Raw genomic sequence first — 16,790 nt, forward strand, 5'->3', positions numbered from 1 at the left:
TATGTATGTGCACATACATATATGGATATGTGCATGTGCATGTACGTGACATGTGTATGTGTATGTACATATGCATTTGTATGCGTATGTGCATGGGCATGAGTATGAGCATGTGCATGTGTACGTGTATGTGTATGTGCATGGGCATGAGTATGAGCATGCGCATGTGTACGTGTATGTGTATGTGCATGGGCATGAGTATGAGCATGCGCATGTGCATGTGTACGTGTATGTGTATGTATGAGTATAAGTGAGAGTGAGATAGATAGACAGATAGATGGATGGATAGATAGATAGGTAGATAGAGATAGATAGATGGAAGGGTAGAGGTTAAGCAAGAGAGAAGGTGAAAGGACGAACGAGAGGGTGTATAGGGGGTGGGGGAAGGGGTAGTCGGTATATTCCCTGCGGAGATTTTCGTGTATTCGCCCGCAGGAATGTCCCGGCCGAGGATTCCCTCGGGTTACGCGTGCGATTATGTAATTCCCGCTTTGGTTTGATTCAATTTAGAAAATCGCTCAATTTCCTACACATCGAACATATTCTCTTGCATATATTATATATATCTGTCTATCTTTCTTTTTTCATATTTATTTTTATTTTTTTATTGTATTTCTGTATACACACACATACACATACATACATACACACACACACACACACACATATATATATATATATATATATATATATATATATGGTAATATTTTTTCAAAATGCATTTGACGTTTCGATCTTTCGATATTGGTGGATTTAATTTCATCATAAAACGTGAATTTATGTAGGAAATAAATAGATAAATCGAAAAACACAAAATACATTTTTTTATTATAAATATTTAAAAAATTAGCATGGACGTGAATGTTAAAATCTCTGTATAAAATAGTCCTAATATTATAAAATTTTAATGTTGTAGAAAAAGGGAGATAGGAAGAGAGAGAGAGAGAAAGGATTACTTTCTTGGCTATTTTCCAATTCACAAATCCTTTCTCATTCTTTTTGTTTTTCGTCTTTCTCTGTTCGTTTCGCGTCACATCTCGTCACGCGTACATGCATATGTACGTACCGTTATACCTAAGAAGAAGACATTGTGCAACTGTGCAGGATTTATGTTTCGATGCACACACACACACACACGAACGCACATAATCCAGCAAGTTGAGAGATTCATTCGATGGAGGAAAACTTACTATTACTTATGTTTCAAATTCATTCGTCATTATTTAAAACTTACATTTTCATTCTATTTCATAATTCAATTGTGGATAAACACACACACACGTACACATCTGTCACTCGTCGATTAATCATAAACATATTTTCTCGTTGAAAGAAAAGGTAATTCCCAACAGCAATCAGTTTCCGATTTGAATTTCTTTTTATTGATGGGGTTGGAGGAACGAAGGAAAAAAGGAGGAAAAAGAAACAACAAAAAAAATAAAACCGAAAAAAAACAAGCCGCGCGCTTGGTAGCAATGTTACTGTATCCGAAGGCAAACGTTAGCATAAAGTTTCGCGTGTGAATGATTAAAAACGAGTGCTAATTAGCGTCCCGTGAGGTAAGACTTGAGATTATTTATCTTTTCCAACGCGCGGACATTCGCGTTCGTTAATTATGACAAAAAAGAAGGACAGAAAGACTAAAAAAAAAAAAATAGGGGGAGGAAAAAGAAAGGAGCGTATGCGTGAGAGAGAAAGGGACAATTTATTCGTTATAATTACGCTTTCTAGCATAAAGAAAAAAAGTAAGATAGGCAGAAACTATCGAAGTGTCTTTAACGGCGAAAGGATTTTTCGCTTCGTAGGATCTTTAAGAAGAAGAGTTCTTTCAAGGAACATAAATTCATAATATTTCTTATATATACAACATTTTTTAATTGTAAGAATAACTTTTATATTAATGTTAAACCTACTATGATGAGATTTAAATGATCGGTTTTCAAAGTTTTCGCAATATTTTTTACAAGTAATAGTGTTATTTGGTTAGTCAACAATTTTTATTACGTAAATGACAAATAACAATGACATATATCGTAAAATATATGAATTTTTGTCAATACCCTAGAAACTTTGAATTATTACTTCCCTTTAGATAACTAAAGTCAAATAACGTGGACGTAACACGGTTAACAAAATGAAATGGGTTACACGTTCGAAAAAAACAAAAACCGTGTTAACTACAGACAGATGTTAAAAAACGCAACCCCTTTTTGAAAATATCGAATAAGTATGAGAAGGTGTTAGTTGAGGAGTTATTACTCAAATTTAAAAAGTAAACTAATGAAGACACAAAATATGACTTTATTTTTTTTAAAACAGCAGTCACATTTGATCCGCTGTGGTAAAAATAAGTTAGTGTGTTAAATATTTTTTATTAGACACTGTAGCAGGAATATTCGCAGATACATTACCGCGTTATTAAAAAAGAAGTGGAAATATATGTGTGTGTCTAACGTAACGGTTTGTTTAACACGAGAAAAAGAGATAGAGAGTGAGAGAGAAAGAGAGAAAGAGAATACTCGTTAACGTAGTAACATAGAAACGCTGGTAGAAGTAGAGGGAATATTTGGGAGAACTCGTGAAACTCAGGCTGACGTCGTTCAGCAGCAATTTCGGCAACACTCGAGACACACAGTGTTCTATCTCTCTCTACACTTGCCAACGTGGTTTGCCAGGAAATGTTAGAGAATGGCAGGATAGCGAATCCTTTCGTAAGTGGAATCTTTCAAGTGGCCATCGTCCAACCGATTTGTTCTACTCTCATCTATTTCGTCCACTCTACTTCTTCATCTTCAACTTATTCTTATACTCCTTCATTCGTTCTTCCTTGAAACTGAGCTTCTTATATTAGCCCTTTTCTCTTACTCTCATTACGTCCAAATATAACAAAATTTGTAATACAGTAATAAAGTTACATGGATCGTTTATTTTGAAAATCGTGTAAGTTCGTTCTTTTTTTTTAATGAAATATATAATTTTTAATTAATTTAGTGTAAACTTTGTAGTTATAACTGGTTAATATTTAATATCTTACAAAATGCCAATGTTTTGTTCAAATTAAATTTGAAAGATACGAAATGTCTGTTTTTCCAATTGAAATTAAGCAAAGTAATAAACGTTTAATAATTAAATATCTAATATACAAACCAATATACGTAGGAATGCGAGTATACAAGAATATAAAATAATCACAGAGAACTATCAAGCCGATAGTTGAAGGAGAATATGAAGGATTCTATCGTTGGTTGTGTGGATGTGTGTGTATGATGTATATATACGTGAATCGATAATTATTGCAAGATTCAAAGTTGTATCCTGATTTTCGGTTTCACCTATTACTTCGAGAGATGACTGTACTTCTCTCAGATTGCTCGGAATAGCGTGGTTAGATCTTGTCATTTGGAATGACCAACTAATCAGAAATATTTTGTTAATTTTGTTGCTTTTTCAAACGGTTTCCCTTCCTTCCTTCTTTGTCCCCGTTTATCTCTTTCTCTCTCAAAAGAATAACTTTGTATTTCATACGTAAACGAGTTAACAACATCGTGACCCGTTCACTGTTAGCTTACGCGTACTAATTGCTAGATAACAATTAGTCGGCGAATCAAGTAATTGGGAATAGTAGACGCCGAGGGAGCTAGCTCGTCTAACGGTGTGTTGTTTGTTTCTATAGGATTCGTGTACGCAATATCGAACGAAAACAAGACGGAGATAGAAATGGAAACAGAAATAGGAATAGTTAGATGGATAGAGAGAAAGGGAGAGACATCGATGCTAGAATAAGAAGAAACAAAACGGGTGTAAAAGAGTGATAGCCTATAAAAATATAGAGACATCAATGAAAGAATAGAAATAAAGGAAAGGGAAGAGAGAAGAAGAATTAATAGGCTATAAAAATAATTAACGAGTGTGTAACATTGTCGGTCATATATATATATATATGAAATACTAAAAGTGTGAATAATAATGCATCTTACTAGTGATGTCACATTTAACGTCGAGGTGAACGTCCGAAAAGCGCCGTCAACGAATTATCTCGCGAATCGTCTCATTTCTCGTGTTCCAAAAGACCACACTCTCACGCACGTGTTATACTCGAATGAGAGGAAAAATGAGAGAGAAAGAGAGAGAGAGAGGATATATTTATACGCTAGACCCATGTGATTCATCGTTGCTTTTCGTTGGAAACGACTACTGCAAGCTTTCCACTCTTTTTTTTTCTATCTTTATCTAGGTACTATCTTTTTCTCTATCTAACCCTATTTATCTTTATCACTATCTCCTTTTATCTTCTAGAATCCGAAAAGACCCTTATAGTTTCGAAAGTGTCTTGAATTTGTGCCACTATCTCGAGAAAGTCGTACAATTCTCTGTCGACCTTGTGTTATACCTATTTCGAATTTTTTATTTTAAACATTGCATTTATATTAGAATCGTTACAAGATATTATTGCGTTCGTGCTTACGTGTATGTGTGTAAGATATATGTTTGAAAAAAAAAATAAAAAATAGGAAAGGAATTTTAAGTAGATATTTTTATCGAAACAATTTAGGCCTGTCATTTCTAACGGAGTTGATAAATCTGTTGGGACTCGGTTAAATGTACCTAAAATAAATCAAGAGATTTAGATAAATTCCAAACGATTTTTCTCTCTCTATCTTTTTATTGTTTGTTATCGAATCGATACTAAAAGCACTATGAGTAAAATCCAATTTTCCTTAAATCCATTATTTGTATTGTTTCATAGAAAGATTCGTTCGGATCGATTAGAGCAATAAGTCGGGTGAAAAAAAATGTCAAATCGTATCGATAGTTCATTCACGAAAGTTCAATTAAAATCGTAGTAGCGTAGTACTAATCACTAAAAAAAAAAAAAACAAAAAAAAAACAAAAAAAAAAGTGAAACAATTTATCATGGACACAAAAACTCCCCTCCTCTCTTTTTCTCTTTCTGTCCCGAAATATTTTCAAACGAGAACACAATTCGTGTGCACCAGGTGCGGAACGAAAAGTCGTGGTTGCGTTTTGCGAACAGCATAGGTTGTTGCCGAACTCCAGTCAACTCGATAATTATTAATATCGTAACAAATTGTAATCGGTATCTGGTTTCATGGATCACGTACTCTTCTGTTTTCAGTCTAAATCCTTTTCCGTCTCTTCCAACCCTACTCCACATCCACATTCTCCATCACAACCCCTTTAGCCGTGTCTACCGATATTTCGTTTCCCGTTTCTCGTTTACCTGTATCTATGTTTCTATTTATTTGTCTCTCCTACCCTCTTTCGTTTTCATGTTGGACTCTGTTGCATAATTTCTCTTCGTTTCGAAATGGTTTTCAACGTATGTACGTACGCGTCTGGCAATTTGTTTCGAACGGAATTATGGATGTAAACGGTGTCCCGACAAAACGCTTTTCCACAGTTACATTAACGTTCCTCTTTGCTTTATTTCTTCGTTCAAGGATTATTTTAATAAAATAAAACGATAAAAGCAACAGAAGCGAAACTATAATATCGCTAAACTTTGCAACGGTGGAAGGGAAGATGACCTGAACTCGGGAAATGAAAAAGTTTCTATTTATTATGTTTTAATTTTACTCCAAGTATATTTAATTTAAATTAAGATTAAAAATATATAAATATAAAAAAACAAATAAACATATAATTTTTTGTTCGGTTTATTGAATTTATAGAATTATATTCTCTAAAAAGCATTTAAAAAAAAGATCTTAATCCTATGAAAATATCGAATAAATAAATTGTACATTTTCAAATATTAAATACCAATATATACATCTATATTAATAATCTTTATATAATACAATATAAATTATATTGGTTTTCTTTTTCCTGAAATTCCAAAATTATATTTTGTAGGGGATGTTTGATGAACATTTGTTGGTTAGTCATTGAAAGGAAATGAAATGTATGACTTGAATTTTAGATTACTTTGACTCACGAAATTAACATTTTTCGTAGATCAAACGTTTTCTTTTTTTTTTTATTTTTTTTTATTTTTAATCCCTACTAATAAAGTGACATTTCATTTTTTTTCTCCCGTATCGTGTAAATCTCATTCGTTTAATTTTCTAGTTGACCGATCGTTTCTCCCCAGTGTATTGCCAACTTTTGCGATTTGTTAAGAGGGACGACAGCGAAACGCCTCTGTCGTAATGATAGCCCTTTAAAGTTAAAGAAAGAGAGAGAGAGAGAGAGCGAGAGAGAGAGAGCGAGAGAGAGAGAGAGAGAGAGAAAGAGACAAGGAGAGGGTTGCTAAGAGAGGAATCTCCAGGCGAATAATACACGTCGAATCCAATTCTAACCCCAATGCAAATCGAGACGGCGTAATAAATCCGCTTCGATCTAATTACAGGATGCGGGTTAGGTTGCCTGATATCGAAGTGCTTAGAAATAGATGAGCGTGACACACACACACAATCCCCTTCTGCACCACTTTCGATCATCGATTTAACATTTGTTGCAAACTCTAATTCGTTCGCATATGTAACATCTAGATTGAACTAACAAGTTTCGAAATTATATCCTGTGGGATAAAAGTAAAAAATATTTTTTCTAGGTTAGGAACATAACTTTTCGACTTGTTTACTTACAAACAAAATATTTTTCCTCTTTTTTTTTTTTTTAATTAAGAATAATAATGCAAATGGAATTTTGGTACGTTGATCTATTAGAGAAGGGAGTAGAAATATATAAGAAATTATAATTTGTTTTACGCGAATAAAGGTGATGTTGAAAGTAAGGGTTTGAAGAAAACTGTTCAAATTGTCAATAGGTTTTGATGTTATAATTATTTCTTCACTTTTAACTTTTCCGTTCTAAGAAAATAGTTATAAATCCATTGAAACTTTTACTCCATATCTTTATGTGTATAAATAAATAATTTTATACTTTTTCGTAAATGGAGAGAAAAAGTTTTAGTCGGGGAATAACAGTTATTCTACTTTGAAAAAGTTAAAATACTTTGAAGCAAATTTAAAGAGTACGTAAAAGCGCAATAAAATAATTTCATAAAAATCATGGCTTGCTTACTCATCTGTAATTAATTCGACCATACTCGACGATATAGAAAAAAAAGAACTTTTATAACAGAATTAAAATATTAATATATACAGTTAATTGAAAACATAAAAGAAATAATTGTAAAAATTTAAATTTTATCCAAATAAAATTTATTTATGTTCATAATTATGAAAGTGATTGAACAATAAGTTATACATATATATATCTTGTTTCGAGATATTTAAAGGATTACATTTGAACATTAAATGAATTCCATATAATGTTAAAATAACAAGCACTATCTAACGATTCATTTTCGACAATATCATTAAAATTACATTAAATTAATTTCATTTAAAATAATGTGATGTGACTCATTTCTTTTTTTTTTTTTTTTTGTTAAATTTTACTTACAATTTAACGTAATAATAATTTTAATTTACCAATTCGAATCATGATTGAAAGTATTCAATTATTCAACTTATTGAAGGTAGAATAATTTCTAATCGATCTTTTTTTCTGAATAGATATCAAAACATATATCATAGAGAATATCTGTAAATCTAGAATAGATAGTAGTAAATTTGAACGATAAAGATGATTCGTGCCGAACAAGAAAAGGAGAGAAAACACGGTTCAAACCCCACCTCCTTCTATTTCTCCCGACGGGTTTCGTGACTGACTTATGAACCGTTTCTAGTAAGCGGTTATTCGTAGAAAGGGATGATCGAGGGTAAAGGAGGTAAAGAAGAGGTGGAGAAGGGTAGGTGGATCCACGCGGGGTTAATTTAAGTCACGGAGCGTAAACTCGAAGGAAGGAAGGAAGGAAGGACGGAGTAACACGTTGTGGAGCTTGCCTGAGAGTTGTGGTATCACGAAGGGTGAGTGCGAAGGGTTGAAACGTCAGCTAGTTAAAGGATCGCGATTTGCATCAGAAGAGGGAGTTGCGTTTTAGATCGCACCACCACCGATTTATTCTTATTCTTTTACGTGCTAGAGTGTATTTATACCTTTTTGTTTTGATTTATCAGTAATGAAGATCGAAAAGGGATCAAATTATTTTTAATTCGTCCTATAAAACAAAGTGACAAATTTGTGTATTTCTAACGACGTAAAGTAAAATACAAATTCATTATAAATCTATTAATTAAGAAAATATTTATAATATTCTTAATTTTAAATACGATATAATCTCTGAGATTGAAGGGTGTTGCGTAAATTTAGTCTTAATCGTCCTTTCATTCTTCTCCTTTTCTTCTTTCCCTCCCCAGTCTTGTCTTCTTTCCGAGAAAGAAAGAAAGAAAGAAAGAAAGAATGGTAGAATAAAAGAAAGAAAGGAACCTTTTCACGCGTTTCTCTTTGCTACGAGGAAACCGATGAAAGACCGAGGTAGAGCATGGTACAGCAAACACAATACGGTCCCTAAAGGGAAAGGAAGGGACGTGCGGGACAAAATCTAGCAGGGCAAGTCTCCGTTGAATTTTCGTCGATGAAGGTTCCCTTCTGTCTCCTTTATTTACCCTCACTCTTTCCATGTGTAACGCATGTATGCGTTTACACATACTCATTAAATATAAATACAACACTCACGCATATACGCGCGGAAACTATCTTGCCTCTTTATCTCTGGATTTCTAAGGGGTAAAGGATTGGGGGGAGGGAGAACGACTGCCGGTTCACGGATGAATGTCGCCGAGAGTTATAATTGCAACGAACCGTAATTAGTTTTGGAAATTTAATTATTTTCGCGCGGTCGGAATGCGCGATAAACGCAACCCCATCCCACCCCCACCATCACTACCACTACCACCGCTACCATCACCACCATGCGTCCTTTCGCGAGAACCGAAAGCAACCCACCACCAACCAATATCGCCATAACCACTACTACCACAGCCAAAAACCTTCTCACCCCTTTCCAAAAGCCCGCAAGAGTTATCGGCTGACTTTTACCCGTAACGCGCGTTAATCCTGCCTATTTGCTTTCTCTCCTATCTCTTTCTATCTTTCTCACTCACAGGCGCGTACAAACACACACACACTTTCTCTCTCTTTCTTACTCATATGCACTTTCTCTCTTTCTCTCTCTTTCTCTTTAACACGGATCGAGATATTAAATTCGAGTTTCAGGAATGATAGAAAACTTTATTTTTAGCGCAACTCGAATTTTTACGTTCCTAGTTTTTGTAATCCATGAAGTAAATTGGCCTTAGAGGAGGGAGGATGGGGGGGGGGGGAGAGAGAGAGCCATTTATCAAATTCAAAAAATCGAAAATTTTTTTTTTCGTTAACACGTTCCATGCCGCGTGGAACGTATAAACTTTTCGTTCAATCCATTTGGTATTTTCATTGTAAAATGAAGAATAATGTTCGATCACGTGTTTGTTAAAATAATTCCTAGGAAAATGAATTTTTTTCCATTTTGTTATCACACAGATTTTAAATTATAAAATAATTTTTTCGATTATTATGATCTTTGTATTATCTTAATCAAGGTTTTATTTTTATTAAAGTTCTTATTTGAAAAAAAAAACAGGAAACAAAAATTAACAAAAAGAGTAAATTTTCAGGCTTCCAAATAGCCTTCCACACATCGTGCAACTGATTTTTTCGTTTAATCAGCTAAAAACTTTTGATTCATTCTGTATTCGTGTTCGCTATAGAATATCTTATGTCGAGTGTTTATAAGAAAGATCTCGTGAAGTTTATAAAAGAGAAACGCATTTCTAAACGTCGGTCTTGTTACAAGTGAATGGTAAGATTATCTGTAGTCTCTTTGCTCGATTACAAAATATTCTCGTGCGTCATTGCTTCTATATATTATATATATATATATATTTAAAACATTTAAGCACATGAACCTGTGTTGTAGCAGAAAAATCAATTACTTAAGAGAAAATCTGAGTATAATTTAATTAATTATCATTTTAATAATGAAATTAGAAAGAAATAAATTGCACTTGCTTTTAATATTTGCTATTCATAATGCAATCGGGTAACTGGAAAAAGTTAATTGAATCGTTCGTAAGGTAAACTCAAGAAAAGATAAAATGTTTTTTTGAACATTTTTAGTTTCTTTATTAGATCAGAAAAATATATAAAGTTATTTTTTTTTTTTCGAAGGATAAGTGTTGCAACGAAACAAACTCTGTACAGGATGTGCAAATAAAAACGTAAATATTTATTGGAACAATAATAGTAACTTACAAAACTTTAAGGACACCGAGTGTAAATCTTTTGATAATTAAAAAATAATATCCATTAAAATTTAGAAGAAAAAAAATCGATTCTCTGACCGCATTGGTCTCTGGACGATTGAATTAATAACAAAAAAACAAAAAAAAGAAAAAGAAAAATAAATAAACAACAATTCATTGTAGTTTTAAAATGGATTCGTCGTTTAAGGTTTATGCACTCAGGAAAAATTAAAAATAATGGAGAAAAAGATTGTGGTTGGGAGAAACGTTTTGACGTTCTCGAAAATGACGAAGGAAATTGAAAAGGGCGAGAGAGAAAACGCGTTAGGGATATCGTGAAAAATTGATAGAGATCGAGAACCCTCAGGGTCTTTTGCAGTTACCGTCATCTTTTCAAATGGATCTTAACAAAAGCCATCCACCACTACCACCATCATCACCATCACCACCATAGTCGTCGTCGTCGTCGTCGTCGTCGTCGTCGTCGTCGTCGTCGTCGTCGTCGTCGTTGGCAGGTCACAGCTTCTTCGCGTTTCAACAGAGTTTTGTTTGCTACGGTGATCTCGCGCGGACCCTCAATTTCTTCTCTCTTCACCCTTTCCGTCCCTTTATCGTCCTTGGGTCCTTATAAAGATTCGTCGTCTTCGCTGCATGAATCTTTAAGAGGAGTCGCGAGAACGCCTTCGATGCGACTTAACGGCCCTTTTGTTCGCTTCTCCTAGCCCTTTCTAAAGGTTCCTGCGTGAGATATATATCGTTAGAAGGGAATGCCATTCCAGTACGATTATTGTGGCCTGCATAAGAAACTTTGAAGGGGAAATCTAACTTCGAATAATATATGATACCTATGGAGAAGGAAATCAGAAATCTCTTCGAAGACTCTACAAACGATCTTCAATTTTAGGGAGAATACTTTTCTTTTTTTTTCTTCTCTTTATCGTTTCCTAAAGTAAATCGTTCCCGTTAAATATTTGATAGAAATAGTTCTATTTTTCTTTATACAAAAATATATATATCTTTACAGATAAAAATTCAGTGTCACATTGCTGGTTTCCAATGAACTTCGAAACTACTGAACCTTTTTTAATGACATTTTTTTTATTTTATACGTTTTTTTCAATTTATAATTAATTAGTATAAAGGATAGTTTTTATCGCGATTATTTTTATTTTTTTTTGCTAATTTAAGGATTAGTTATTTAAAGATTATCTGGTACTCTAAATTTTTAATAGATGACATTATATCACAATTCAGTTATTTCATTTTTTTAAGGTTACAAGCTTCTTTCGAATTTACATATGACATAACTATCCTTGTTTTTTATATTTTTTCGAGTATTATTATTTTTTGTATTCCATCCTAATTATGGTATTTTTTTGTGTGTCGTTATAATTTACTAAATAATATAGAATTATAAAATCAACATTTTATAACAAAGCCACAGCAACGCATGGCCGGAGTATCCCTGGTATATATATAAAGTTCAAGGAAGAAAACAATAGTAAATTTTCTAGAATACTGAAATAATCCTCAAAGGTTAATTCTCCTACTCTAAAAAAAGAAAACAATGCATCCATCACTTAGTTCAGTACAGAGAGACTCTTTGTACTTACTTGGAAGGTTAATTTAAGAAATAGACGAATCTCTCATACATACATACACATACATATATACATACATACACTCGTGCAAACGGTATTTTAATCTCATTGGTGCACCAATGCAACACACTTGCACGTGACGGAATTTTATGATCGAAAGATCGATGGCACTATCTTCTATAATTAAATATCCCTTCTTTTTCTATTGAAGGAAAATGAGAAAGAGAACGAGTACCTTTTAAGTCAAAGGAAGTTAATAGCTTTTAGATGGTTTCATCTTTGACCCAACTAAGAAAGATATACTTACACTTTGTATAACCTTACATATGTATATAGTTATATATTCTGTCTACCTTGTGTAACCTATTTTCTCCTTTGTTTCAGCTATCATGGCTCACTTCTTCTTTTTGGCTGCTTTCTTCTGGCTGAATACTATGTGCTTCAACATCTGGTGGACCTTTAGGTAAGTTATAGTTTTTGTCATATTATAATTTATTATTCCGTTAAGCAAGTTTTGAAAGAAACTTCAAATTTTCAATTAGTTTTGATGCATTTTTCTTACTAATTTTCTATTACATTGAAATTTTTATTTCATTAATTTTTTTATAAATAGGTAATTTTTATTTTTATTTTTTTTTTAAATAGGAAGAAGTTCTTAGATGGTTAATAACAGTTATTTTTCTTTGAAAAAAAGTTATAATACTTTCAAACAAATTTACCATTTAATATTGCATAGGTAAAAGTATGTAATAAAATAATTTCATGAAAATCACGATTTTTTACTCATTTATATTTAATTTGTTTTTAATTCATCAAATAATTTTGGGTAAATGAAAAATAATTAAAATTTTTTATATTATATTACTTTAAAATATCTATTAAGAAATAAATATTACCTACAAAATTTTTTATTGACCAAATATAAAGTAACTGTTATAATAACCCTTTTTACATCTTAATTGAAACATTAGAAATGATTTTAAAAATAGTTTTATATAATGTCGAGTTACACTCGACATAGAAGTGATAAGAGTTTAAAAATTAAACCTTTATGACAAAATAAAAGTGTGTTAATATAAAACGAACAAGACAATAATTTAAAAGTTTAAAAACTTTACAAAACTAAATTTTGTTTATAATAATATACAGATTCATTGAAGCCCTATTTCTATAAAAAGGAAATGGTGGATCATTATTTATTATAATACATTAACCCCCTTTTATATCATCACAATAATACACAATGAAACCCGTACAACAGTATAAATTATATTACGTGTTTCACATAATTTAATATAATTCGTTTCCGGGGGCGGTGGGGATAGAAAATAAATATTAGATTATGCATTATTCAACAAAAATTTCTAATATTCTTCTCTAACAACTGAGAAAAGTCATTCAAAATGAAAATGTTCTCTACCGTTGAAGATATTCGCATTTAACACTACCCGCACAGTTATAAATTCTAAGAAAACGCTTCAGGCGAATCTTCTCGAGGGAGAACGAAAAGAGAAAAAGAGAGAGAGAGAAAGAGAGAGGGAGTGTATGCTCATGTTGGAGGCCAGATCACGTTCGAGATTAAGTTCTGTTCACCGCAAGATAGTGTGTATGTGTATATGTGTGTGAAAAAGAGAGAGAGAGAGAGGAAATATCAAGGTGAGAGATGGGATCAAGATCACTCGGTCGATTGGTTAATGCGATGCAACACGGTCGCCATAACGGGTCCTTTCAGCGTCTCTTTTTTTCTCCTTCTTTTCTTTCCTTTTATCTTTATATCTCTGTTTTCATTTCTTTTTTTTTAATCACCTCATTTTTTATCCTCCTTTCTACGATCCTTTATATTTTATCTAATTATCTAATCTTTATTTATTCTAATTATTAAAAAAAAATATATATATATATATTTTTTATATATAATTATATTTTATATAATTAATTTAAATTATTATGGATTATTTCGTTAAATCATAATTGACTCGTTCGGGAGTCAAAAATTGGGGTTGATAGAAGGTTTAATTAAGAAAACAAATAGTGAAAAAATTAATAGTTTTTATTGATTATGTTTTATCAGATGTGTTTATAATATTTTTATTTGCACTGATCGGTTCTGTAATAAAATAAAATACGAAAATATAAATATTTATTGTGACATTGATTGCATTTTAAAATTTTTTTAGTATTTCTGCGTTTTTCGTAGGTGAAGAAAATAAAAAAGAAAACGAAACAACGAATAAGTTTTGTTATAACTACGAAGAGTATTGTGTATTTCATTAAAATTTACAAAAAAATATCAGTTAATTGATTTAATCCGTTGGTTTCTGAACGTATCAATTAAATAATCACTGTTGTGAGACTCAATTCATTCGTAAATGTTATTTTACCAATAACGATTATTTTACTCGTGTTATTTATTTTCTTTTTTTTTATTGCCTATCTGTCGAGGAAATCTAATATTGCAAGTTGGTTTGGTTAATTAAAATGAAACAAGGAAGATAATAATGAGTCGTTATTATACCGAGGAAAGTATTTCCATCGAAATATTATTAATGACCTGTACATTTTGGTTTTTGAAAGTAATTACAATTTTCTCTTAAATTGGTAAGAGACAGAAACACGTGAAATATGAACTGATTAAAAACAAGGTAAAGGGAAATGTTCTGTAATTATAATTAATTATGATTACACATGTGATCGATATTACGATACCATCCCCCATGTATGCGCATTTTCACATAATATTTTTTTTCTCTTCGTTCATCTTTTTGTCCTCACATGACGCAATCTTTTTCAGTTAAAAATTTTCTTTTCTTTTTTTTTCTTAAAATTATTTCATTAAATTTTAATACTTAAGTATATAGATCGATTCTCTTACCTCGTTGTCAATGAAAAGAAATTTCATTCATAGAGATCATCCATAAGACCAATAAAACGAATATTGCGTCAGTGTTTTTTATGTTGTTTTTCTCTGTACATTTTTCTAAATAAAAACTAGCAGGTATTGCTAACGAGTACATCTGTTAATTCAACAATTCTTTTATTTTTTATTTTGTTGTTGTTAAAAAACGAATAAAATTCGTCGTGCGCGTTTCCATTATTATTATTTTTTTTCTTTTTTGTTTTTTGGAAATCGATACTTCGTTCTACAATCGTAGAACGTATAGAGAACGTAATAGAAGGGAAGGTGACATGTGTATGCGTGTATAGAGATATACATATATATGTATATATACGTAAACATGCAAATGTATATATATATATATATATAGAGAGAGAGAAGGGGGGAAGGGGAAAGAAAGAGAGAGAATATGCTCGCGGTTGAAACGTCAGCGACACGTGCGTGCGTTGTATCCACTTGTTGAAGTGTCAGTGACAGCACGTTCACGGTTAACCTTCCCTACTCTCTCTTGCTTCACTTTCCTGATTTCCGAGCTGGAAAATTACCCTTCCTCGCGTTATTTGCACATCCGAAATTCGGTATCTTTTTTCCGGTCACCATTATGGAAATAATTTAATACGATCTTTTATTTCTCCTCAAAATTCGATCTCATTTTTATTTTATATTTTTCGTATATGAATTCATGAATTCAATATATATATATATATATATATATATATATATATATATATCGTTGTATTATTGTATACAACACTATTTTATTTTAATACTGGGATGATACGGACCCGCGTTACTGTAGCTTTGTTATAAAACGTTGATTTAATATAATTCTAAACTATATTTAATGCAGTCAAATTAATATTCACTAATAATTTCTGGGATTTCAAATTATGCATAAGACAATATAAAATTTTTAATACATATAACATATAATTATATAAATAATAACAGAATTAGAATTCAATACATAAAATAATAATACACGAAAAAATATAAAAAGTAAGGTTAGATATGTCATATCATATGTAAATTTAAAAAAAAAACGTATGGCGTGAATATATCGAAATAATTGAATTATAATACAGTGCTATCTTTTGAAAACTTGGAGTACCTAAAGACCTAGATAACTTTGAAATAATAAATCCTTAAATTAGCAATAAAAAGTAAAAATAAAAGCGATAAAAACTATCCTATATACTATGTTGAAAAAAAAATCACACAAAATAAAAAAAAATTCATTAGTAGTTTCTAAGTTCATTGGAAACCAACAATGTGACACTGAATTTTTATAAATAAAAAATAATGTGTACCTACTATTAATACTCGAAAAATTGTATTAAGTTATGTTGATTAACGGTTAGTAAGAAATCATCAATGAGAAGAGTTCATTTTATTCACCGTTATCTTTTATTACTCGTGTGAGATTTATAAATTATATGCATGGGTTTCTATATTTTTTTCCCTTTTTCTGTTAGATCAACCATCCCGAGTTCGCAACACTTTTCTCTCTCTCATGCGCTCAAGTACGTTCTGAGATATCATTAAATTACCTAACGTCCGAGCAATTCCCACGGTTGGCGAGTGTGAAACGAGAACTGTGTGTAACAAGTGTGTATACACATAGCTGAGGTTAAACGAATTTTCAGTCTAAAAGCTAACCGTTATTGCTGCATCTCAACGTGAACCTCCACTGTTATAATTTGTTAAGTAGATTTTGTAAATGGGACATCTTATAGAAAAAAATGCAAACCTTCTCATAATTTCATTCAAATATTGACCGAATGAAGAAAAGGGTATCATTAACACTAGGATTACCATACCTGTCGACATGGCTGGTTTTATACAATGGTTTTTTATCTTTCCTATTTTTCATTTTATTTTTCTTTCCTTTCCTATTACACGTATATATGGAGTTGAAAAACTATTGAACTAGTTTTAGTAGAAATAGGTTAGTTTATTTTTCTCGGTGGTTCTGATATTAATTATTAAATAATAAGAATTGTCATAGATTAAAAATAGAACTATAAACGTCTATCGACAGTTTCTCTCTGGATTTTCATCGAATGCCAAGTGACC

The 16,790-nt window shown here is 31.6% G+C and overlaps 1 protein-coding gene across 2 annotated transcripts in view; it reads left to right on the forward strand.

Moving 5' to 3' along the window:
* mthl1 (adhesion G-protein coupled receptor methuselah-like 1) overlaps nucleotides 1–16,790 on the forward strand; it is a 107,826-nt gene that overhangs the window by 41,141 nt on the left and 49,895 nt on the right. For both annotated transcript variants that reach the window (XM_015318308.2, XM_015318309.2), the window contains exon 4: nucleotides 12,203–12,281. In XM_015318308.2, coding sequence (XP_015173794.1) covers nucleotides 12,203–12,281 — 79 coding nt within the window. The remainder of the gene's footprint in view (nucleotides 1–12,202; nucleotides 12,282–16,790) is intronic.

This window comes from Polistes dominula, unplaced genomic scaffold (genome assembly GCF_049000335.1).
Source record: "Polistes dominula isolate Pdom_NZ unplaced genomic scaffold, Pdom_raw_medaka contig_49, whole genome shotgun sequence".
NCBI lineage: Eukaryota > Metazoa > Arthropoda > Insecta > Hymenoptera > Vespidae > Polistes > Polistes dominula.